The 25,576-nt window shown below is 47.6% G+C and overlaps 1 protein-coding gene across 1 annotated transcript in view; it reads right to left on the reverse strand.

Moving 5' to 3' along the window:
* The window catches only part of KPNA3 (karyopherin subunit alpha 3), an 84,709-nt gene that overhangs the window by 40,672 nt on the left and 18,461 nt on the right, over nucleotides 1-25,576 (reverse strand). Inside the window, exon 2 of the mRNA XM_065417402.1 lies at nucleotides 21,367-21,411. Within this exon, the coding sequence (XP_065273474.1) occupies nucleotides 21,367-21,411 (45 nt within the window). The remainder of the gene's footprint in view (nucleotides 1-21,366; nucleotides 21,412-25,576) is intronic.

Genomic DNA, 25,576 nt, shown 5'->3' on the forward strand with positions numbered 1-25,576 from the left:
TGAAAAGTAGGCATCTGTTCTCAAAACCAGCCCTCAGTTGATTTCAATGGCACTTAAGTAGGTGTTTTGTTTCATAACCTATATGCAGGAAAATGTAAAGGAAGTAAGAATTGGGAGACAACTTTAGAATTTTCTTTAGATACTGATTTCTTTTGGGTTCTTTGATTCAAGAAATTATAAACTAAAATCTGAGAATTCAGAAAACACTATTAAGAACATATTTGTATTAAGTTTACTGAAAGGGAAAACCAGGTAACAGATTCTGTTTTATTGTAAAATTGATCCTTCAAAACTCAAGCTGTGGATTGTTAGGCTTGGATCTGTCTCCTTTATGCCACTCCAGTGACAGGTTTCCTCACCAGGGAATCTCATGATGTTCAGGGCTTACCCCACCAGCTCAGGGCTGACACAGAGCCCTATGCCACCCTCCCACACAGCCCCCAGTGTAGCTGTGCCCCCTGGGAAAGAAGGGAACATGGCTGCACAGTGCAGTGTGCTCTGGCTACTCTGGGCTGCTCTCCAAATTCTGGGCTGTAATGGAGATACAAAAGTGGTTAAAGCTATATTTCTAACGCTCTCCATGTCTCAGGACCCAACTCAAAACTTGGGTGAAAGTCTCCCCAACAGTGTTTACATTAATTAGTTTTATTAATTTGGGAATGAGGAGTGCATTCAACTGTTTAAAGAAAATTATATATTTAAGAGAAAATTGGATCTAATTTTCTCCAAGTGTTGCCAAAGAAAAACTAAGAGGACCAGACTAGAAACAGCTGAAGAATTTAGTGAAAATGGAGTATCTAAATTTAATGGAAGCAGAGACATCTATTTTCTAGCCTGCAAAAAACAGGACTGGTGATGGGAATCACTTTTTTATTTGTAGGGTGCATAGTTGTTTTTTGGATGTGAAAACAACAGTTACATACCCTGCACTAGCTGTGGTTCTTCCAGATGTTGTTAGTGTGAATCTCATGCACGAGATCAGATTATTTTGAACAGCAATGTCCACTGAGGCCATGAAAGTGCCCTGTGACACCTCATGGTCCTGTGCAAGGCCATAAAGGAGGAGCACCCAGGATAATCCCTCAGTTCCCTTGCAATTCAATGCCATGGTAGCTGAGAACTCCTAAAGTGAAGATGGATTGTGGGATCCACAGTGATTACAACCGTTTGAATAGCCTCAGCTACTATAGGGTAACCAACCGTGTTCTTCTTTTGAGTATCTGTCAGTTTACATTCCACTGTTGGGGACTGGCAAGCAGCACCCTTCCTGGATGGTGGCATGGGGAGTATCAGCTCCATTAGAAAGATTGTCAAGTATCAGAGGGGTAGCCGTGTTAGTCTGAATCTGTAAAAAGCAACAGAGGGTCCTGTGGCACCTTTAAGACTAACAGAAGTATTGGGAGCATAAGCTTTCGTGGGTAAGAACCTCACTTCTTCAGATGCAAGCCTAACTAATCTGTTAGTTACTTCTGTTAGTCTTAAAGGTGCCACAGGACCCTCTGTTGCTTTTTATTAGAAAGATTGTCATACCACTCCCACACTTGACATCTGCTTTGGTAGCTAAGTCCAAGGCCTAAAGCTTGATAAGTCAGTTGGTTACTCCACATTGCCACTTTGCAGATCTCAATTGGTATATTCCTGAAGCAGAACAAGGATATCACCTGAACTCTGGTGGAGTGAGTCTTGATGTTCAGTGAAAGAGGTACACCAGTCAAGTGGTAACCCAGCAAGATACACTGTGTTATCCACTTAAATATTATTTGTGATCAGATGGCCTGGCCCTCCAAACAGCCGGCTACAGCCAGAAATAAAATGGGAGACAGAATGGTTTGGTTCTGTCAATGTATTAATGTAACATACATACAACACTGGGTGTCAGCAGTAACTACTTTTCCCCTGACCAAGAGTCGGGTTTCAAAAAGAAAACAGACAAGTTGATGGAATTCCATCAGATTCAGAGACCACCTTGTGATAAACCTCACGCCAAATTTGAGCACCACCTTATCCCTATGAAGTGTCGTGGATGGAGGGTCACAGCCATAAGCATTCGGCAGTCACCCTTTCTCCTGGCTAAAACAACCACAGCTAGGAAGAGTCTTCAGAGTAAAAATAAGTTAGGAGCACTCTAAAAATGGGCTTTAAGGGTGGCCCATACGTCAAGAGAATGATGCTGATGTCCCAGGCAGCTGCAGCGTCTCTGGTGAGTAAACATTTAACAGGGCCTTGAGGAAGTTTGATGCCATTGGATGAAAGAGTCAGAACAACTGTACAGGCAGATGGCAAGCCAAGTTCACTGTGAGATGAATCAATAGAACTGAACAGGCTGGAACATTACAAATGCAGCAAGTAGTCAGAGAACTGCGGTACTGAAGCTTGCATAGGGTTCAGGAGCTGCTGACTTGCCCAAATCAGTTGCTCTTCCATTTTGATTAATAAGTTTCTGGTGGTGGTCTTCCTGCTCTGTATCAGGATCTCCTGGACATGTCTGGAGCAGTCCATGTCTGGCACTCAACCAACCAACATCCAGGCTGTCAAGTGCCAGGAATATATGACTGTGGTACTGAGAGATCAGGTCCGGACAGTCTGGGAGCAGGATCAGCAGTTAAATGGACATCTGCAGCAGGTCTATCAGCCAAAACTGCCTCAACTAGGATGGAGCCATGAGAATAATAGTGGCTTTGTTTCTTGATTTTGGAAGTTACCAAGGTTATCAGGGGAAATAGACGGAAAGGCATAAAGGCATCCAGGACTCCACTGCAGAAAGAAGGCATCTGGCAATGATCCCAGGCTCATGCCCCCTATGTAACAAACTGACACTTGGCATTATCCTGGGTGGCAAACAGGTCTATCAGGGGAACCCCTCTATGATGAAGTCTGGGCTGTATCATAGAATTTCATAGGGACCACTTGTGATTGGCTACAGACAGTGTGCTGAGGATCTCTTCATGTTTGTTTGTTGCGGACTTCCACGAGATGAACTACCTGGTTATCCCAGGTCAGTAGCACCATGTCCAGAGTTGATGGCCTCCTGACAGAATCAGACAGGCGTGTCTCCCCCGCTTGGTGATGTAGTAGTGCATCACAGAGATGTTTTCCATCACGATCTACCTGTAGATTCTTCCTGTAGAATTTTGAACAGGAAGAAAATAATGCAGACTAGCCTGATAGTCCTGCACTCCAGGACATTGATTTGGAGCCCCAAATCTTCTCCTGACCAAGTCATTTGCATATGAAGACTGTCCATGTGGGCTCTCCAACCATTAAAGTCTTCACAGTGGAGGGTGAGAACTGCATCCCTCCCCAAACATTCTTGGGATCCTTCCACTAACATGAGGAGTAACTGGTTAGGCAGTACTAGTGCAGAAAAGGATCTGGGGGTTATAGTGAACCACAAATTGAATATGAGCCAACAATGTGATGTCCTTGCAAAAATAGGCTACTATTTTGGGGAATAGTATGTAAGACATGGAAGAGGAGGTTACTTACTGTAACTGGAGGTTCTTGGAGAGGTGTGGTCCCTACCTGTATTCCACCTGTGGGTGCACATGCATGCTACATGCTTGAGTCCAGAAGTTTTCTCCAAGCAGTATCCTTTGACCAACCCATGCACAGTGTCTCCCCCCGTGCTAGCAACCAAGAGTATAAGGGGTAGTGCAGGTTGACACCACTCCAGTTCCTCCTCTTACTGCAATGTTATCAAGGCCAAAGAAGAGGAAAAAGAGGGTGAATAGTGGAATACACATAGGGACCGTGCATCACTCCAGTTACAGTAAGTAACCTCTTCTCCTTCGAGTGTATATTCTACACCTGGGTGACTTGCAAGCAGTGATCAGTGTGGAGGTTGGTGCAAGGAGGCTGGTAGCAGAGTAGTTTGTAATACAGACTTTCCTCCTGCTGCATCCACAGCGGACGCTTGAATCAGGGTGTAGCGTGCCATAAACGTGTGGATACATCGCCAAGTTGCAGCTTTGCAAATGTCCTGAAATGGGACGTCCGATAAAGATGCCGTAGAGGCTGCTTGCGCTCGCATGGAGCGCACTGTAAGACCCCTGGGAGGGGTAAGTTTTGCTATTTTACCGCATTCCAATATGCATCCCAAGACCCACTTAGTAATTCCCTGTAAGGCTATAGCTTAGCCCTCTGCTCTTTCTGCTATGGAAGCAAAGAGCCTTGGAGACTTTCTAATGGTCTTGGTTCTTTGCAGGTAGAACTCCAGGTCACATCTGAGGTCAAGGAAGTGTAGTTTCTTGTTCTCAAGAGAGGCATGGGGTTTCAGAAAAGACACAGGTAAGTGAATTGACTGGTTGATATGGAATTTGGACACAACCTTCGGGAGGAATCTGGGGTGTAGCAGCAGGGAGACCTTCTCTTTGTGGAATACTGTGTGAGGAGAGTCTGTCATAATGGCCAGTAGCTCACTGACCCTTCTGGCCAAACCGATGGCTACTATGAATGCCACTTTCATGGAGAGGTAGGTCATGGCATACGTTGCCATAGGTTCGAAGGGCAGGCCTATGAGAGTTCACAGGATGAGGTTAAAGTCCCAGCAGAGCGTGGGTTTGATGACCAGTGGGAAGGTTCTGATCAAGCCTTTCATAAACCATACTGTCTTCGGGTGCATGAAGATACAGCATCCCTCCACTGGGGAAAGACTTGCAGGCTAGGTGGACTGCTTCAAGCTCCAGCAAATTTATGTGCAGTCTGGCTTCTCATGGTGTCCATGTACCCTGGGGTGTGTGGTGGTCCAGGTGGGCACCCCATCATGTAAGGGAGACATAAGTCACAATGGTGGCCCTCAGTTTGGGAAGGGTGTTCTCACCAAGACCTTGGACACACTGGACCACCAAGTAAGAAAGGCAAGAACTTTTGAAGACACGATAACTCTGGAGTCAATATGGTCCCTGGTCAGCCTGTAGATCGAGTGGAGCCAAGCCTGTAAGGGAGAACTGGAGTGGTGTCGAGCCGCACCACCCTTATACCCTCATTCAGGAGCACGAGGGGATCGGCCTCCAGAAGTGTCCCACAATGCCTGTTCTAGCCACTCTGGTCATCACTTTGAACTCTACTGCCCTGCCCTCAGGTGACCAACCATCAGACCCGCCCTTTAAATTCTCTGGGGATTTTGAAAATCCCCTTCCTGTTTGCTCAGCAAGGCGTGGAGTGCCCTCAGCAAATCTTTCCAGGTGACCATGCCTCCACATGCCAGGCGATCCCCAGTATGGAGCAATGGCGAGGTGCTGGACCTCATCAGTGTTTGGGGGGAAGAAGCTGTCCAGTCGCAGCTGCGCTCCAGCCATAGGAATTATGATACTTTCGGGCAGATATCAAGGGACATGATGGAAAGGGGCCCATGACCGGGACGCACTGCAGTGCAGGGTTAAAGTGAAGGAGCCGTGGAATGCCTACCACAAAGCCTGCAAGGCTGCCCCCGCGACCTGCTGTTTCTACAAAGAGCTGGATGCAATACTTGGGGGTGACCCCACCTCCACTCCGAAGACCACCATGTTCACTTCAGAGCCCCGTTCAACAAGGCAGGAGGAGGAGGAAAGCGGGAGCAAGGGTGCTGAGGAGGAGGGAGACAGCCCGGCATCCCTAACTGCATACAGCCAGGAGCTGTTTTCAAGCCAGGAGGAAGATAGCCAGTAGCAGCGGATGGTGCTTGGGGAAGAACAAACATCAGAGGAGGTGCCCAGTAAGCGACTTTTATTTTGGGAAGGAAGTTGTTTGGTGCGGGCTCTTGGGACAAGGAGAGTTAGGGCTGCATGCATGCCTAGATGCGGAATAGGGCATGGTGTGCTCTCTCACATCACAGTAATCGGCCTCAGTGATCTCTGCAAAGGTCTCATGCAGAAGCTGGGCAATCCGCTTGCGCAGGTTCCTTGGCAGAGCTACTGTGCTCCTTGTCCCAGTAAGGCTAACAGGTCCGCGCCACCGTGCCGTGACTGGCTGGGGGTGGGAAGAGAGACCACTGATGCACAAAGGCAAGCTGCATATGGGCCAGGGCAGACGCTGCATTGTAGTAGAAGACCCTCCCTTGCTTCCCAGGTCACCCTCAGCAGCGAGATATCTTCCAGGACGAACTCATCTTGTGGAAAATGTGGGGACACTTTTCAGTACAGGGGCCCTCTGCAGCTGTTGGCTCTCCCCAAGGCACAGAACCCCAGAGGACAGTACTGAAACAATCAGTCCCCCTTGCCCCTAGGCTTACTCACCATTTTGGGGCTCCTGTGGGTTATGTGCACTCACTTTGGGATGGGCAATTTCTGCTATTGTATACACTGTGCTTGTCTTTAAGTACGGCCGAATCATTGCTCTGTCTGGTGTGAACAATGCTGCCTCTTAAGTGCTGCATTTTGGCTTTACAGATGCAATCCTGAGATCCAGCCATCCTTGTTATCAACGACCGAAAGACTCTGAAGAATCAGGAAGCGTCCACGAAGAAGCAAAGAGGACATGCTGCATGAAGTCATACAGCAGTCCCTTAATGAAAATCAAAAAGTGCAGGAGTGTCAGGAGAGTGAAAGGAGGGTCCGCCAGCAGAATGCAGATCGCCGGCACCAAAGCACAGAACGGCTGCTGAGCATCATGGAGCGCCAAGCGGACTCAATACAGGTGCTCGTAGCAATGCAGGTGGAGCACTTCTGCCCCCCCGCCCCCGCACAGCCCTTGTCCCAAAACTCTTTCCCTTGTGCCCCCATGTCACCGCCAACCCACTTTCCCCAACATCCGGGTTCTTATCTACACCAGTTGCCTCCAACACCTGTAGCTTCACCACCCAGCCCTGCAAACTATGACCCTTACCCACTGCACTCAACCCCCATCACCATGCATTTTAGCCAGCCTGAAGCGCAGCACTCATTGCACAGCACTTCAGACAGGAAGGCTGAGTATGATAACAGGACATACGCAAATCTGTGATTGTCCTGTTCCCCAACCAGCGTCCTTCGTCTCAAACAGCACAGATGTGTCATGCCCTGTTTCCCAAGCAGTTGTGTTTCTTTTCAATAAATGAATTTTTTGGTTTTGAAAACATTCTTTATTATTACATTAAGTAAAAGATACCGTAGCCCAGGAAAGCAACAGGCATTGCAAGTCAGTGCATCATACGTAGCAAACACAGATTCCTACTAACATTGGAACCACTGCACTTTACTCCTGTGCAGAGCACCAAACATTACTGGTGGCTTTCAACCTCAAAATTGCTCCCTCAAGGCATCCCTAATCCTTGCACCCCACGCTGAGCCCCTCTAATAGCTCTGCTCTCTGGCTGTTCAAATTCAGCCTCCAGGTGTTGAACCTCCGAGGTCCATGCCTGAGTGAATCTTTCACCCTTCCCTTCACAAATGTTATGGAGGGTACAGCACACGGCTATAACCGTGGGGATGTTGTCATCAGCCAGGTCCAGCTTCCTATACAGACAGCGCCAGCGGCCCTTTAAACGGCCAAAAGCACACTCCACAGTCATTCTGCACCGACTCAGCCTGTTGTTGAACTGCTCCTTGCTGCTGTCAAGGCTCTCTGTGTAGGGTCTCATGAGCCACGGCATTAAAGGGCAAGCAGCGTCCCCAAGGATCACAATGGGCATTTTGACTTCCCCTACAGTGATCTTCTGGTCTGGGAAGAAAGTCCCGGCTTGCAGCTTCCTGAACAGGCCTGTGTTCCGAAAGATGCGTGCGTCATGCACCTTTCCGGACCAGCCTGCATTAATGTCAATGAAACGCCCACGGTGATCCACAAGCGCCTGGAGAACCATAGAGAAATACCCCTTCTGATTTATGTACTCGGAGGCTAGGTGGGCTGGTGCCAGAATTGGAATACGAGTTTCACCTATCGCCCCTCCGCAGTTAGGGAAACCCATTTGTGCAAAGCCAGCCACAATGTCTTGCACGTTACCCAGAGTCATGGTTCTTCTCAGCAGGATGCGATTAATGGCCCTGAAAACTTGCATCAACACGATTCCAACGGTCGACTTTCCCCCTCCACTGGTTAGCAACCGATCGGTAGCGGTCTGGAGTTGCCAGATTCCAGATTCCAATAGCCACCCGCTTCTCCAGCAGCAGGGCGGCTCTCAATCTCGTGTCCTTGTGCCGCAGGGTGGGGGAGAGCTCAGCACACAGTCCCATGAAAGTGGCTTTTCTCATGCAAAAGTTCTGCAGCCACTGCTCGTCATCCCAGACTTGCATGACGATGTGATCCCACCACTCAGTGCTTGTTTCCCCAAGCCCAAAAGCTGCATTCCACTGTGGTGAGCATGTCCGTGAATGCCACAAGCAATCCCGTGTCGTAACCGTTATGCGAGTCGACATAGACTCCTCACTGTCAGTTTTTAACTTAAGGAGTAACTCGACTGCAATTCATGACGTGCTGGTGAGACCCATCAGCATATTCCTCAGCAGTTCGGGATCCATTCCTGCAGACCGAAAGGGAATCCAGAGCGCACAGTACAAAAAACGTTGAAAGATGGCACCAAATGTGGATGGAAGCACAGCGATTGCCGGGATGCGAAGCGATGCATCACGGGGCGTTGGGACAGGACCCAGAATACCCTGCAACCCTCCACCTGCTTCCCACAAGCCACAGCGCCAGAATGGGAAGACGTGCTCTGTGGGATAGCTGCCATAATACACCGCTCCCAATGCGGCTGCAAGTGCTGCAAATGCAGCCACGCCAGTGCGCTTGCAGCTGACAATGTGAACACACTGGAGCACTTTCCCTGCTGTGGTCTACAAGGGCTGGTTTAACTCTCAGCGCTCTACGTTTGCAAGTGTAGCCATGCCCCCAGAACTCTCCCCACCTAGTGTCCCATGTATTAAATGCATTTCCTTTGTCTAAAAAAATCAGTTATCTTTTCAAAGGAGATCAGCTGGTCTTGCATGATCTACCTTTTCTAAAACCATGTTGTATTTTATCTCAATTACAGTTTACCTCTAGTCCTTAACTACTTTCTCTTTCAAAATTTGTTCCAAGACCTAGCATACATTGAGGTTAAACTAACAGGCCGGTAGTTTCCCAGAATACTTTTCTCCTTTCTTAAATATAGGAACTATATTAGCAATTCTCCAGTCACGGGGTACAACTCCCAAGTTTACAGATTCATTAAAAATCCTTGCTATTAGGCTTGCAATTTCATGTGCCAGTTCCTTTAATATCCTTGGGTAGAGATTATCTCTCCCCCCCCCCCCCCCCCCCCGTTTTAGTCCCATTAAACTGGAATACATTTAGGACCAACTCTCAAGAAATAGTAAATGTTCCATTCTACTTGGGACTGATGAGGCCTCAGCTGGAATACTGTGTCCAGTTCTTGGCACCACAATTTAAGATGTGGACAAAGTGGGTAGAGTCCAGATGAGAACAAAAAAAAAGATAAAAGCTTTAGAAAACCTGACCTATGAGGAAAGATTAAAAAACTGGGCATGTTTAGTCTTGAGAAGAGAAGACAGAGGCGACCCGATAAGAGTTTTCAAGTATGTTAAGGTCAGTTATAAAGGGGATATGACCAATTGTTCTCTATGTCCAATAAAGACAGGACAAGAAGCAATCAGCTTAGTCTTCAGCAAGGGAGATTTAGGTTGAACATTAGGAAAAACTACCCTTTTAGTTAGGATGTTAAGTTCTAGGATAGTTTAAACAAGAGAGATTTTGGAATCCCTGCCACTGGAGGTTATTAAGAACAGGTTAGACCAGTGGTTCTCAACCTTTTTACCATTGTGGGCTGCATATGCAGCTCTCTGCGTTATGTGGGCCGTATCCACACAATATATAAACTACCTGTACTACTCTAAGGATGTCACATGAGCCGCAGCTGTGTGCTGATTGGGCCGCAAGCAGCCCGCAGGTTGAGAAACACTGGGTTAGACAAACCCATCACGGGGTAGTAGACTGGGAGCATGTGTAATTGAGTGAGCAAGTTAATGACAACTCTTTCCTTTCTGTCATTTGATTTGTAAAAATCTACAGAATCATAAATTCAATGGTGTCATCCTCCAGGGTGTGGCACAAGGGACTTGCTGCCCCTCTGGCTCACAGCTCCAGATCCTTCCGTTGGTGGAAATTTTGACAATACAATGCAGTCCGAAATGGGTTGACTTGGGTATCATTCAAAAGTCCTTTCTCCCACAAATACAATGGTACCAAACATGACAAATCTAGAACAATTATGTTCTATTTTAGTTATACTGTAACACAGGCATATCAAACATGCAGCCCTTACAAAGTTAAATTTTGGCCCTCAACTGACAATACTGTGTTATCAGTCAATGCTCAGAAAAGGATACTTTATTAAGTTTTTTAATGCTACAGAATACTACAAATCAAAGGAGTATTTCAAATTGATTTGCCATCACTGGCAAAACAAAAAGAAGTGGTTCAGCAGTACTGATTATCTTTATTATGCAAAAAGAAGTTATGAGGCACTGATTAATACATCAGCATCCAGCCAGAAATTACTGGACTCCAACTACAAATGCTATGCACAGTTACATAACATACTTCATGTACCATAATTACAAAGTCCTGGTTTTTATTTTAGTCTTCTTCATTTTTACACATCAATGGGGAGATGAAGAGTACCAACAGTAGCTGAACCTTTGGCAAATATCGCCATAGAGGCCCTGGTTAAACACAATGCTCTGTGGCACCTTACACGCTATAAGTGCTCCCGGAAAGGGAATTTGGCAAGGTTAATGAGCATCAGGAGAAAATTGAAGATGCTGGCATAAGTGCCAGCCATGGGCAAGACTCGCCTTATACTAGGCCCCATAGCGTGCATTTTGAGACAAACAGCTGCTTCTTCCACAGTAAGCCAGAATCCCGAAGGCACCCATTAAGCACAATTTCAACAAGAGACAAGTGAGAAACTGTATGAAAACAGTCATTCTTAGTGAGAACGTTTCATGGAAATTAAAATTAAGTAGCTGTATTGACCCAAAAGATTTTGAAGCATATGACATATATTGAGTGATACACTAACAATGTCTAATGCGTTACGTCAACAGGTAAAAGCAACAGAAACAAATACTGATTTTACTGCTGCAAACTGTGGAGTTCATAAATTGCCTCACAGAGGCTCTAATGGATGGGAAAGTAGTGGTGACGGCTGAAGCAGAAGTTAAGAGAAATATGTGCTTTGAACAGGATTGACGAGGAACAAATGCTTAGTAGAAAGGCTCTTAAAGCACTTATTGAAGATGAACTGTGGGATATGGATGTACTTTTTAGCAATCCTAGCTGCAGAAATGAATCACAATGCATGTCCTTAAAAGCTGCAAAAGACATGGCACTATCAAAAAAAAAAAGTGCTGATGTCAACAGTAATATGAAGGCTCTTTGCAGCTGCTGAATTTTTATGTAAAAGCATTTTGTCCTGCAGTACATGGGAGTTGCAGGGATTCATAGCTGATGCCAAACTTGAAAAAAATAATTCCACATGACCTGTACTACAACTTTAAATAGTGCATCGGTGGTCATGGTGACTTTATCACCAGCAAATATGACCGTATTCAAACATAGAACAAGGCTGTCATTTTATTGCAAAGCCTCAAGTGCAAGTGGCTTGAGTGAAAGGCAGGTTTCCAACACATACAACTGTGCTACATACGTGTAATATACCACTTCAAATAACTGCTGGAAAGACCAAATTATTTTACTGGAAGACATTTGATTTAGCCTCCAAAGTCACACTCCACACTCTGAAGGTACTCAGAACAACAGACAGTTACTGACGAGGTCATATTTGAATAGGAGGTGTTCCTATGCAGAGTTTACCATTTAAAGACCAAAATTATAACACCATGCAGAGCTACGCTGGTGGATGTTTTCCACAAAGCAGACAAATGGAGGAAAATTCCCACTGACAAGAGGTGCACTTATACCTGCTATAAAAAGGGCAAATCCTCAGGCAATGGAAAGATCAAAACTATCCTCTCCTATCAAGCATGGATGGATCTTGAAGGATGGACTGATCACACCAGTTGTGTGTGAAATACCATGTGCTCCTAAATCAATCCTTCAGCTAATCAAATGCTCGGGTGCAAAGACTAGAGACTCACCTCCCTGCAGTGTTTGGCTTGCAGCCAGCAAGTGCAGGGTGGACAGGGATCAGTGTGACAATGTGTCTGGCAGTGCTGCCCTAGACGGTGATGAGACTGATTAACAAATGTTTTCAGTCATACCTGTCAAGGCTAGTTTCCCTAGGCTTATCGAAGATCAGTGAATTCTTTATGTAAGCAATAGATCTCTATGTTAAAGTATAATTTAAAATGTGGCTTTTTAAACATATTTTTCAAATATATATCTATTTAACTATTCTAGGTTTGTCATGTTTGGTACCATTGTGTTTGTGAGAGGAAGGGCTTTTGAATGATACCCAACTTGTCTCATTTCCAATTACACAATTATCAAAACTTTCATCAATTGGGAGGACCTGGAGTTGAGTCAGAGGGGCAGCAAGGCCCCCTGCCATGCCAGAGGATACCAGCACTGAAATTATGATTCTGCAGATTTTTACAAATCAAATGACACCTCCCCTACCCTTTATCACTAACTTGCCCACAGAATAAGATTTTACTACATTATGCTGCCAGACTATATATTTGGTTCTGCTTCAGTGGGGGGGAAGGAGAAGAAGGCAGATGAACTAAATGATCTCTTGAGGTCCCTTTTCAGATCTACATTTCCATGATTCTGTGATCTCAGCTCTGTGATGACATGAAGCGGAACCACGGCATCTTTACTTGGCTGGTGTTTTGCTGGGGAATAGACCAATCTGAGACAGAGTTGGTGCAACTGCAGGTGAAATCTGGAAAGCAGCATCATGTATGTGCATACTACACTCCTGAGGGCATTCTGCACCAAAAAAAATTAAATTATGCACACAATATTTTAAAATTCTGCAAATTTTATTTGTCAAATAAATGTGGAGGTTCTAGCATGGCAGTGAGGAGCACAGGCCATTGGCTGCACAAAGGTGGGAAATCACTGTGCAGCTCCCCCCAGGACATGGACTCAGCGGTGAGGCTGCACCCAACCCTGACACAGCACAAGGACCTGGCCTGCCCCAGAAACACCCTAGGGCCTTGCCCCTCCATGCCAGGTGCATCAGGTGTGGGCAGGCAGGCTCAGCAAGGCTGTATCCAAGTGTGGAGGAGCTTAGTGTGGGAAGATCCAGGTGTGGGTTGAGAGGGTTCTATGTGGGGCAATCTGGGTACAGGCAGCTCAGTGGGGGATGCAAGGGCGGGGGGATCTGGATGCACAGGGGCTTGTTGGGGGGTTCTGGGTGCAGTGGTAATGGGACACTGCAGCAGGGGCCAGGTGAAGATGGTTGGGCTCAGCAGGGGGGTCTGGATGTGGGGGAAATAGTGAGGGGGTCCACACACTGGAGTAGTGGGGCAGGGATCCGGGTGCCTCATTGGAGTGGTCCTGGTTCAGGGAGAGAGGGGTGTCTGGGTGCAGGGGGGTAAAGCTGGGCGGGAGGGTCTAGGTATGAGGGGGTCTGGAGGATGGGGGAGCAGCTCCCTGTACAGGGATCCCTCCCCCTGCAGCTGAGCAGAGATAGGTGCAGGAAGTACGGGGGGGTGAGGGAGTTTGCAGAGCTTCCTACAGCCAAGGGAGAAATCTGGGGGTGGGTCTGACATAGCCCCAGATGCCATGGGGGAAGAGGAAGTCCCGTCTTCCCCAGCCCAGCCGGGACTAGCACCTGAGCCTGGTGTATGGTAGGAGCCACCAGCCAGGTCTTCCCCAGTCCCACCTCCTGCCCCACAGTGATTTACCTCTCTGCCAGCTGTCCTAGGCACCCGAAACATACTGCTTGGGAGGGTCGCATGACTGCTCGTGTGGCTTCCCTGTCAGAAAGTCATTTTTCTGCAGGGGACAAATTCTGCGCATGCACAGTGGCGCAGAATTCCCCCACAAGTAATACTAACATACAGCTGAACAGCCCCCTACACATCAGCATTGTCATAGTCGAGTATGTTTCTATTCTAACAGTGATTGCATTGACAGGAATCTATGTTCAGGCAGGTATGCTCTTGTTGACATGGTCAAGGCTCCTCTGAACTACTGTCTGTGATGGATAAGAGAAGGATTTTCATATTTCACCAGGAGACCCAGGTGAGAGAACAAAAGGGCATATTACAGGCTTGCAGCTGTCTCCTCCTGGGATGTGCCTGCAATCAATCAATCAAGGTAAGGGTAAATATGAATGGCCTTCCTTCTGAGATTGACCCCTACTACCACTAAGCACTTTGACAACTCAGGGCTGTGAAAAGTCCAAATGGCAGTACCTTATACTGGGAATATTTGGACCCCACTATGAACCTTTGGTATTTCCTGTAACCCAGATAGATGGCTATGTGGAAGCCTGTGTCTGGTTCATGGCTCTCAACTTACAAGTCTCGAGCCTGAAGAGATGTGATGACTGAGGTAAGCAGTGCCATCCTGAAGCTGAGGCTATGTGCATACTTAACCAGCTACACTGGCACAATTTCAATGTTACAGCTGTGCCATTGTAGCGGTTTAAGCAGAGACACTCACTACAGTGATGGGAGAGGTTCTCCTGTCGCTGTAGTTAATCCACCTCCCCAAGAGGTGGTAGCTGGTTGATGAAAGAATTCTTCCACTGACCTAGCATGGTCTACACTGGGACTTAGGTTAGCTTAACTGCATGGCTCAGAGGTAAGGACTTTTCACGCCCCTGAGCGACGTAGCTAGGATGACCTAACTTATTAGTGTAGACTTAGCTTGAGGCAGCATATGTATTTGTTCAGTCTCCTCAGGTCTAGAAGAAAAGAAAGTCCCTATTTTTTCTTCAGGATAAGAAACAGGAGGAGAAGCCTCTTTCTTTGTATTCAGTGGGTATCTTCTCTGGCTCCTAGATGAAGCAATAAGCTCACTTCTGTTTGCGATTGGCTCTTGCGAAAAGGGTACCTGAAAGAACAGGGAAGGGGGCAGGTAGGGAGTAAAGTGTAGAAATATATAGGGTCCATTTGTCAGCTATGATGGCCACCAAGGCCCAAAAGAAAGTGCAAGATGGTTCCTGAAAGTGGGTCCAGGCTCCAGTGTGACTAAATGCTCCTGTCAAATTTGCTGCCTCAGAAGGAGCCAGGTTAGCAGAGGAGGTGGAAGATGGCCATCCCCTGGAATACCTAGGCTGCCTTTTTTTGGGTACTCTGGTGTCCCCAAGAGTAGGACAGTGTCCTCTGTTAGGGATGGTACTGGCAATGTTTAGTATAGTGGGGCTGAAATGTAAATCCCTGAGAACCATACTGTTAACCATGAGTCCTTAAGGGAGTGGAATAATTATTCTGTTTTTGGTCTGAAGAGCTCCATTCCCCTGAAAGGCAGGTCCTCTATAGTGGCCTGTACCTTGTGTAGTGTGCCAGATTCCTAGAGCCATGAGGTCTGTGGCATAGTGACAGCCATGGACTGTGCAGCTGTATCAGAGGCTGCCAGTAGTGACATTCCCACAACCATCTCGCTTTCCTTAATCATAGAATATCAGGGTTGGAAGGGACCTCAGGAGGTCACCTAGTCCAACTCCCTGCTCAAAGCAGGACCAATCCCCTGACAGATTTTTACCCCAGTTCCCTAAATGGCCCCCCTCAAGGATTGAACTCACAACCCTCCCTACCTCATCCCTGTTCTGTTGCTTGATTTTGCCTTCTCCCAGGTGAGAAAGTTGTACTTGGCAAATAAGCCCTGGTAATTTGCCAACAGGAGCTGGAGTGAGGCTGATGAATATGCCTTGCATTTAAAAAAAAAAAAAAAAAAAAAAGATACAACTCACTGGGGTCTCTGTCCTTCAGTGTTCCTTTTGTGGAAACAGTTTTTTCCTGTCCTGCCAAGACAACCATGGGTTTGGATAGGCATAAAAGTGTTCAAAGCCCTTTGGGGCACCTGACATCTCTTCTCTGCTCTTTTTCAAGTGGACGGAAGAGTGTCTGGGATATTTGCCACAGTCCTTTGGCTGGTTGCAGGATCTATTCATTAACAAGGAGGGCAATTCTGGTTCGCATTATGGTTGTCAAAATATCAAAGAAATTGAGAGACTATAAATTGAGAGTATATAAATACTGCTTCAATATGCAGGGTCTCCGCAATGCAAGACAGGTGATCCTAAAAAGCTTTAAAAGTAATCAATTGCTAGATCTGGGGCTGGTGTCACTGCCTCATGCACTGAGGAGAAAGACAAGGGTTGCTCTAATTCCTTCATTGCTTCTTGCTCTTGGGAGCCGATATGTGGTTCTTGTGTGGGCAGCTTAATTAATAATGCCATTGAGAACATGATCTACTCTTTCTAGAAAGATAGGAAAAGGATCTGCTCCTGGATGCATAACAACAATTCCAGTAAGGCCAACATGAGCAAGGTGACATGTCCATGGATACTGGCTTGGTTCAGGGTGGCTGCCTCAGTGCCACTCCTGCCCCATTCTGGGACATGACTCTGAATAAGGGCTCCCCAGTGCCATCCTTCGGGTCACTATGAAAGCAGAAATAGGATCTCTGTCCAATGCAGGCAAAAAGGATGGCACAGAGTGTATCTCCTCTTTGAATGGCAGTGCTGTAAAGGTGATATGGCATCAGTGACAGTCATTTCTTTGGCATGGTGAAGGTCTCTGGAGGTGATCCAAAATCCTCCAGATTGTATCTTGGGCCCTTGCTGAGCTCAGCTGCAGAGACCAGTACCAAGGCTGGCACTGGGGGTCTCACTCCCTATCTGGTCAAGGACTTAGACCTTGTCTACACTACACAGTTTTGTTGACAAAAGTCATGTTTTGTCAACAAAACAGTGGCGATGTATACACTACAATGCTACTTCTGCCAACAAAACTCTCCTGCTTTACCGACAAAATAAAACCACCTCGACAAGAGGTGTAGAGCTTTTTGTGGCAAAGTTAGATTAACAAAATGTCAGTGTAGACACTGCGGTTGGTTATGTTGCTATAAATGGCCTCGAGGAGGTATCCCACAATGCCCATCCTGACCACTCTGGTCAGCAGTTCGAACTCCCCCTGCACCCAGGTACACAGGCATCTGCCCCTCCTCCTTTAAAGGCTCAGGAATTTTTGAAATTCCACTTCCTGTTTGCATAGCATGGAGAGCTCACATCACATCTTCCCAGCTGACCATGACGACTCCACGCAACAAATGCTCTCCCGCTTGTAGCGCATCTGAGTTGTTGGATCTGCTGGCACTGGGGAGAGGAGGCTGTGCAGTCCCAGCTCCACTCCAGCCGTAGGAACTTCAATACCTATAGGCAGATTTCTCATGGCTTGTTGGAGAGGGGCCACAAATGGGACATGATGCAGTGCCGTACGAAGATAGAAGAGCTGAGGCAGGCTTACCAGAAGGCAAGGGAGGCAAACCATTGCTTTGGTGTTGTGCCAAAGACCTGCCACTTCTATAAGGAGCTGGACACCAATCTTAGCAGCAACCCCACCTCCACCACCAAAAGCCAAGTGGATACTTCGATGGGGTGGCAGGCAGCAGACACTGGACTCAACCCCAAGGATGAAGTTGTAGATGAAGAGGTGGTGCACACGTCACACCTGTCTGGTGGCATGGTGAGTCAGGACCTCTTTTCCCACTCCGGAAGGGTCTGGCCAGTCCCAGCAGTCCGTCTCTGGTGCACATGATGTAAGAGAGGAGAGTCCTGGGTAAATGATATTTTTGCATTGATGCTGCTCGGTTATAGGAGATAGATAGAGATGTTCTTTGCTCTGCATATTCTAGAAGTGGGTGAAGGGATAGAAATGTGCAAGACTAGCTGTGTTTCTGTGTGCTCCATATCCCCTGTGCAGTTAAGCAGTGTGGCAGAACAGCATGTTGATACACACCGAGATTTCATGGGAAACCTCCAGAGAGATCTACAGGAAACTTTCCTCCAGGTACTCGCCAATCCTCTGCTGAAGGTTCCTTGGCAGAGCTGCTTTGTCCCTTCCCCCACTGTAGGAAACTTTCCTGCACCATTCAGCAATCACTTGTGCAGGGACCAAAGTGGCACACAGGTGAGCAGCATAGGGACCGGATCTGAAACTGCAATTGTGAAGATGCATCCTTGCTTATTCAGGAGCAAAGTATCGGCTTCAATCACCCCCGCCTGTGGAAAATGGTGACAAAATTTACAATATTGTCCTTAGTCACCTGCACTGATCCCCTTAAAAACCACCTAGACCCTTTGGCCCTTCCTGAATGCCCAGGCCGAACTCACCATATTCAGGGTGTTCACCAAGATGTTTGCTTGTCAAAGGACAGCAAGAAAGTGATTGGTATGTTAAAAGAGGTGTATTTCACTATGATTCAATGCTGTGCGTGAACTAACAATCATGCTGCTGCGTATTGTTTCTTATGCTACTGCAGATATGACCTTCGGGGGAACCCCCGACACTCCAGCCGAGTGCCTCCACCAGATAAGAAAGCGACCAAGATGGAACAAGGAGGACATGTTCCGAGAGATGCTCCAATACCTGGAGGCTGAAAAAAGAGAACAGAGTGGAAAAAGACCCTGCAGGACAGAAAGGAGTGTGAGGAGTGCATAGTTAAAGGCTAGGAGCGAATGATAAAAGTGATGGAGGAGCAAACAGATGTTGAAGACCCTAATCATGCCCCAGATAGAAACATGTGCTCAGCCCCCTCCTGCAGCCAATACAGAACTGCTTTCCATGCCCTCCCCAAACTCCTTCCAAACATTCCTTGCAACTTCCCCGATTCGAATAGCTTCCGTTTGTGACCCTCTAACAGCCCTGGTATCTGGCTGCTCAAATTCAGCAGCCAGGCGATCCACCTCCGCACTCCAGCCTGGGGCGGGGGGGAAGGGGGGAGAAATTCTTTTCACCTTTAGCCTCACAAATATCATGGAGCTGCAGCAGGCTCCTATTACCATGGGAATGTTTTCTCATTTAGGTCTAATCTGCCATAAAGGCAGCGCCAGTGTGCTTTTAATCTGCCAAAGGCACATTCCATGGTCATTCTGCACCTGCTCAGCCTATGGTTGAAGTGCTCCTTGCTGCTGTCCAGGTTTCCCATGTAAGGCTTCATGAGCCATGGGAGTAAGGAGTATGCTGGATCTCCCAGGATCACTATGGGCATTTCAACATCCCCAACTGGAATCTTCTGGCCGGGAAAGGAAGTCGCTGCTTGGAGCTTTCTGTACAGGCCAGTGTTTCTGAAGATGCTTGTGTTATGCACCTTCCTGGACCACCCCACGATGTCAGTGAAACGCCCATGGTGATCCACAAGTGTCAGCAATACCATAGAGAAGTACCCCCTTTATTGATGTATTCCATCGCAAGACGGTCCAGGGCCAAAATTGGAATATGCGTGCCATCTATCGCTCCGCCAGTTAGGAAGGTGGCTTTCCGCAGCCGAAAGTTCTACAACCACTGCTTGTCATCCCAGACCTGCATAATGATGTGATCCCACCACTCAATGCTGGTTTCCTGAGCCCAAAAGCGACAGTCCACAGTATTCAGCTGCTCCATGAATGACAAAAGTAATCTGGTGTTGTTTCTTTCCATGGCACATAGCAGGTCAGGCAACTCTGATTCCTGTTCAGACTGTGTGCTCATGATATACTGCATGACCATCTGTGATGTGTTCAGAACAGTGGTCACAACTGTAAAGTGCAGTGGAGGACCCATCCTTTCAGACAGATAGCAGGCACATAGTAACAGAGGCCATTGAAAAATGCCATGAAATGCAGTCAGAAGCCCATGGAATGTTGGGACAGAAAGAACTGCATGGGACGTTGAGTCCACACCCATGATGCACTAAGATTCATTCTGCCTTACCACAACTCCTAGCTTTAGAAGGTGGCATAGAAGCATAGTGGGATAGCTACCTACAGTGCATTGCTCTCACTGTCAATGCTAGAGCACCAAGTGTGTACACACTCTGCCAACAGAAGGAGCTTAGTGTGAACATGTACAAGTGATGTAATTATACCAGTTTGTTACTGTCTGCTTAAGGTGTGTTGATAAAACTCTGTAGTGTGGACAAGGCCTTAGGCTGTTCTTTGAGGACTGATGTTTAGTTTCCTCCTTCTCAGACTTCTCTTCACATTTGGAGCTAATATTTGGGCTCTGTGAATGAGCCTCATCGATATGTACAGGCCTCTATGCTGGCTTTACTGCCTAGCATACCGGCCCCAGGGCTGACTTGTCTCCAACAAGAATGGTATGCAGCTTGTTGTAAGGTCACCGTCTCATTTATTGTTGGCCTCCCTGACCTTGTGATATTCCTACTGAAGTTCCTTTGCTTTCATGCTTCACTGTTGCTTATTCCCATCATACCCCTTGGGCGGCATCCCACATGCAATCTGTTCATAGATGTCCATGTTTCTACAACTGGTCTATAGCGGTGCTTGAAACCTCTTCTTCCCACAGGCAGAAGTTCCAATACCTCCGGTCTACTGCAGGCAGCACTGCATCTAGTGCATGGACCCACCACAGTCAGTTGGGCGGTTGCACACAAGGGTGAGCTGCTAGATGTGCTTGCCACGGTGTGCAATCAGAAAATGGCATAAAAAAAAAAACACATGGGGGAGCTTAAATGGTATGGGTGGGAGGGGGGACGGTGGCTTCCAGTCTCTGACTCCTGAGAAGCAGAGTTTACAGTTGTGGCCAGAGTAGTCACTGTCGCAGGGAATGGGGTATTGTGGGACAGATGGTGAAGGACTGTTAGGGTTGACACAGGTCATGCAGGGTCTACACTCACACTGCATTGACCTCAGTAGGTCAACCATGGTTCCATACCATTTGGGGAGGTGGTTATATACACTGTATCGGTGTGACAGGGTGCTTACATCACCTGGAGATAAATTTGAGTGTAGGCGCATGCACAAATAGGTCGATGCACGGAAACTTATGTCAACCTAACTAAGTACTGTAGATCAGGCCTGAGAACCAAAAAACAAGACCTCCCACACCCTCTGAAGTGACAGAACTGCTCCGTTCCAAGATTTCAAGCTTCCAGCTTCTTGACAGCTTCTACAATGCTTTGCAATACAAAAGGTAGTAGTACATTGAAAATTTGGTGGCAGAGTAAATAATGTTTTCACCCCTCAGCTCACAGAGTATTAAACTGAACTTTATTCCAAATTAAATACACATAGCAACGGCTATATGTTGACTAAGCTAAGCTGAGCTAAAAGTAGGCAATGGGGGCGAGAAGACTAGGAGGGAGTGGGGAAGTGAAGAAATACTTCATACTTCTAGAGTCCACAAGACAATTTAAGCCTAACATTCTATATAGGACATGGGGCCTTGAATACAGGCTTGTAGTAGAAACACAACAATAGTAATAGATGAAGACACTAGAAAATGTCAAAATTAAGAAAATTTACAGCCGATAAGCAAAAGCAGATCAAATTACCTTCCGCAGTTCAATTGTTACTTCATTTCTGTGTCTTCTCATTGTCTAAAAAGAAAAAAAAAAAAAGAATCCAGATTAAATTTTTTTTATATATATATATATATATATATATATATAGAAAAACAGCATACAAGGATTTGTAAACAGTGTTCTCCTAAGCCACTTAAAATGAAGCCACTCACAGAAAACTACAACAGAAGAGGGTTTCGTGTACATTTTGTTTATAACTGAGAAGTGCTTTAATCAATTTTGGAATCTTTCACAGCACAGATCTTGGGAACCACAGGGTTAAAGAAAAAGATAAAATACCTCACAAATATGGTAAAAGCTTCATTATGAATGCAGAAAACAAGTACACTGAAGGATAGAAAGCTTTTTGAATAGTTTAATATAGTGCTCCCTTGTGAAGGGCCACAAGGTTCAATTCTCTTTGGTCTTATAAATATTTACATGTAACCACCAGGAAAAAAGTTGACTACATGAGTTCAAATGTCAACCATATACAGGTAAACCTGTAACCACGTTATCCCAATATCTGCCTGAGATCAGCACATGGACAAGAAGAACTGGCTGATGCTTAACCCACTTAAGACAGGTTATGCTTGTAGGTAGAGGGAAGCACTTTGAAGAGCTTACCACAGTGCCAATGGAGGATGTATGTCCGTAAACGTCAAGACAGACTGCAATCTAAGGGCTTGTCTACACTACAAAATTAGGTCGGATTTATAGAAGCCGGTTTTATAGAAACCGGTTTTATGCAGCCGACTGTGTGTGTCCCCACATAAAATGCTCTAAGTGCATGAAGTCGGCGGACCGCGTCACAGTACCGAGGCTAGCGTCGACTTCCGGCGCATTGCACTATGGGTGCCTATGGGTACCTATCCCACAGTTCCCGGAGTCTCCGGCGCCCATTGGAATTATGGGTTGAGATCGCAATGCCCGAATGATGCAAAGCAGTGCCGCGGGGGGTTCTGGGTACATTGCGTCACGCCCCTCCCCCGCCGTCACAGCAACGGCAGACAATAGATTCGCGCCTTTTTACCTGGGTTACCTGTGCAGACAACATACCACGCCAAGCATGGAGCCCGCTCAGCTCAGCTCACCGTCACCATATGTCTTCCGGGTGCCGGCAAACGTGGGACTGCATTGCTAAACAGCAGCAGCAGATTACTGCCTTTTGGCGGTAGACGGTGCAGCATGAGTAGTAGCCTTCATCGGCGCTCGGGATGCTGGTAGCTGTGGGGCTGGCAGCCGTAGGGCTGCATTGCACCAGCCCCTTGCCTTTTGGCAGTAGATGGTTTATTACGACTGGTAACCGTCCTGTCAGTATTGTCTGCTGAGCATCCAGAAGAGGCCGAGGGCGATCTGGGTGCTCAGCAGATCTGCAAGAAGAGCTTTCCTCAGGTCTGAAAGCAAGTAAATTTACAGGTTGCCTGAAATGCTCATAGATGTCCTCGTTGGACAATGATGGTTACCAGTCGTAGTATACTATTTGCTGCCAAGTATTGTCTGCTAAGCACCCAGAAAAGGCCGAGGGCGATCTGGGTGCTGGCAGACAATACTTGCCTTTAACCGTCCTCGTTGGACAATGATGGTTACCAGTCGTAGTATACTATTTGCTGCCAAGTATTTGCTGCCAAGCACCCAGAAAATGCCGAGGGCTATCAGTCATGCTGCACTGTCGTCTTAAGATGTAAAAAATAGATTTGTTCTGTATTCATTTCCTTCCCCCCTCCCTCCGTCAAATCAACGGCCCGCTAAACCCAGGCTTAGGAGTTCAATCTCTGAGGGGGGGGGGGGGCATTCTGTGTGACAGTTGTTTGTATTTCTCCCTGATGCACAGCCACCTTTCTTGATTTTAATTCCCTGTACCTGTATGCCATGTCGTCAGTCGCCCACCCCTCCCTCCCTTCTTCCCCTGGTCTTTAGATACTAGTTTCGCGCCTTTTTTCAGACCAGACGCCATAGCTAGCACTGGGATCATGGAGCCCGCTCAGATCACCGCGGCAATTATGAGCACTATGAACACCACGCGCATTGTCCTGGAGTATATGCAGAGCCTGGACATGCCAAAGCAAAACCAGGAGGACCAGCTGAGGAGGAGGAGGCGATTGCAGCGCGGCGACGATAGTGATGAGGAAATTGACATGGACCTCTCACAAGGCACAGGCCCCAGCAATGTGGAAATCATGGTGTTACTGGGGCAGGTTCATGCCATGGAACGCCGATTCTGGGCCCGGGAAACAAGCACAGACTGGTGGGACCGCATCGTGTTGCAGGTCTGGGACGATTCCCAGTGGCTGCGAAACTTTCGCATGCGAAAGGGCACTTTCATGGAACTTTGTGACTTGCTTTCCCCTGCCCTGAAGCGCCAGAATACCAGGATGAGAGCAGCCCTCACAGTTGAGAAGCTAGTGGCGATAGCCCTGTGGAAGCTTGCAACGCCAGACAGCTACCGGTCAGTCGGGAATCAATTTGGAGTGGGCAAATCTACTGTGGGGGCTGCTGTGATCCAAGTTGCCAGGGCAATGAGAGACCTGGTGATATCAAGGGTAGTGACTCTGGGAAACGTGCAGGACATAGTGGATGGCTTTGCTGCAATGGGATTCCCAAACTGTGGTGGGGCGATAGACGGAACCCATATCCCTATCTTGGCACCGGCGCACCAAGCCACCGAGTACATAAACCGCCAGGGGTACTTTTCAATGCTGCTGCAAGCCCTGGTGGATCACAAGGGACGTTTCACCGACATCAACGTGGGCTGGCCGGGAAGGGTACATGATGCTCGCGTCTTCAGGCACTCTCTTCTGTTTCGAAAGCTGGAGGAAGGGACTTTCTTCCCGGACCAGAAAATAACCATTGGGGATGTTGAAATGCCTATCGTGATCCTTGGGGACCCAGCCTACCCCTTAATGCCATGGCTCATGAAGCCATACACCGGCAGCCTGGACAGGAGTCAGGACCTGTTCAACTACAGGCTGAGCAAGTGCCGAATGGTGGTGGAATGTGCATTTGGGCGTTTAAAAGCGCGCTGGCGCAGCTTACTGACTCGCTGTGACCTCAGCGAAAAGAATATCCCCATTGTTATTGCTACTTGCTGTGCGCTCCACAATATCTGTGAGAGTAAGGGGGAGACATTTATGGCGGGGTGGGAGGTAGAGGCAAATCGCCTGGCCGCTGATTACGCGCAGCCAGACACCAGGTCGGTTAGAGCAGCACAGCAGGGCACGGTGCGCATCAGAGAGGCTTTGAAAACTAGTTTTGTGACTGGGCAGGATATGGTGTGAAACTTCTGTTTGTTTCTCCTTGATGAAATCGCAGCCCCCCCCCACGCACCCGGTTAACTCTACTACCCTGTAAACCAAGCACCCCAACCTCCCCTACCCTCCCCTCTTCAAGCACCACTTGCAGAGGCAATAAAGTCATTGTTACTTCACATTCATGCATTCTTTATTAATTGAGCACACAACTAGGGGGCTAATTGCAAAGGTAGCCCGGAATGGGTGGGGGAGGAGGGAAGCAGCACACAACTAGGGGGCTAATTGCAAAGGTAGCCCGGGATGGGTGGGGGAGGAGGGAAGCAGCACACAACTAGGGGGATAATTGCAAAGGTAGCCCGGGATGGGTGGGGGAGGAGGGAAGGAAAAGGACACACTGCACTTTAAAACTTTAAAACTTATTGCTGTGGAAATCATCTAGGGAGGAGTGATTGGGTGGCCGGAGGCCCCCCCACCGTGTTCTTGGGCGTCTGGGTGAGGAGGCAATGGGACTTGGGGAGGAGGGCTGGTAGTTACAGAGGGGCTGTAGCGGCGGTCTCTGCTCCTGCTGTTGGTTACAGAGGGGCTGTAGCGGCGGTCTCTGCTCCTGCTGTTGGTTACAGAGGGGCTGTAGCGGCGGTCTCTGCTCCTGCTGTTGGTTACAGAGGGGCTGCAGCGGCGGTCTCTGCTCCTGCTGCCTTTCCTGCAGCTCAACCATACGCAGGAGCATATCAGTTTGATGCTCCAGCAGCCGGAGCATCGACTCTTGCTTTCTGAGTACAAGCTGACGCCACTTCTCCTCTTCAGCCCGCGTTTCAGCATGCACCCTCTGCTCTTCAGCCAGCGATTCAGCTCGCCACTTCTCCTCTCGTTCATATTGGGCTTTTCTAAAATCAGTCATTGACTGCCTCCACGCATTCTGCTGTGCTCTGTCAGCGTGGGAGGCAGTCTGT

Source organism: Emys orbicularis, chromosome 1 (assembly GCF_028017835.1).
Source record: "Emys orbicularis isolate rEmyOrb1 chromosome 1, rEmyOrb1.hap1, whole genome shotgun sequence".
Classification (NCBI taxonomy): domain Eukaryota; kingdom Metazoa; phylum Chordata; order Testudines; family Emydidae; genus Emys; species Emys orbicularis.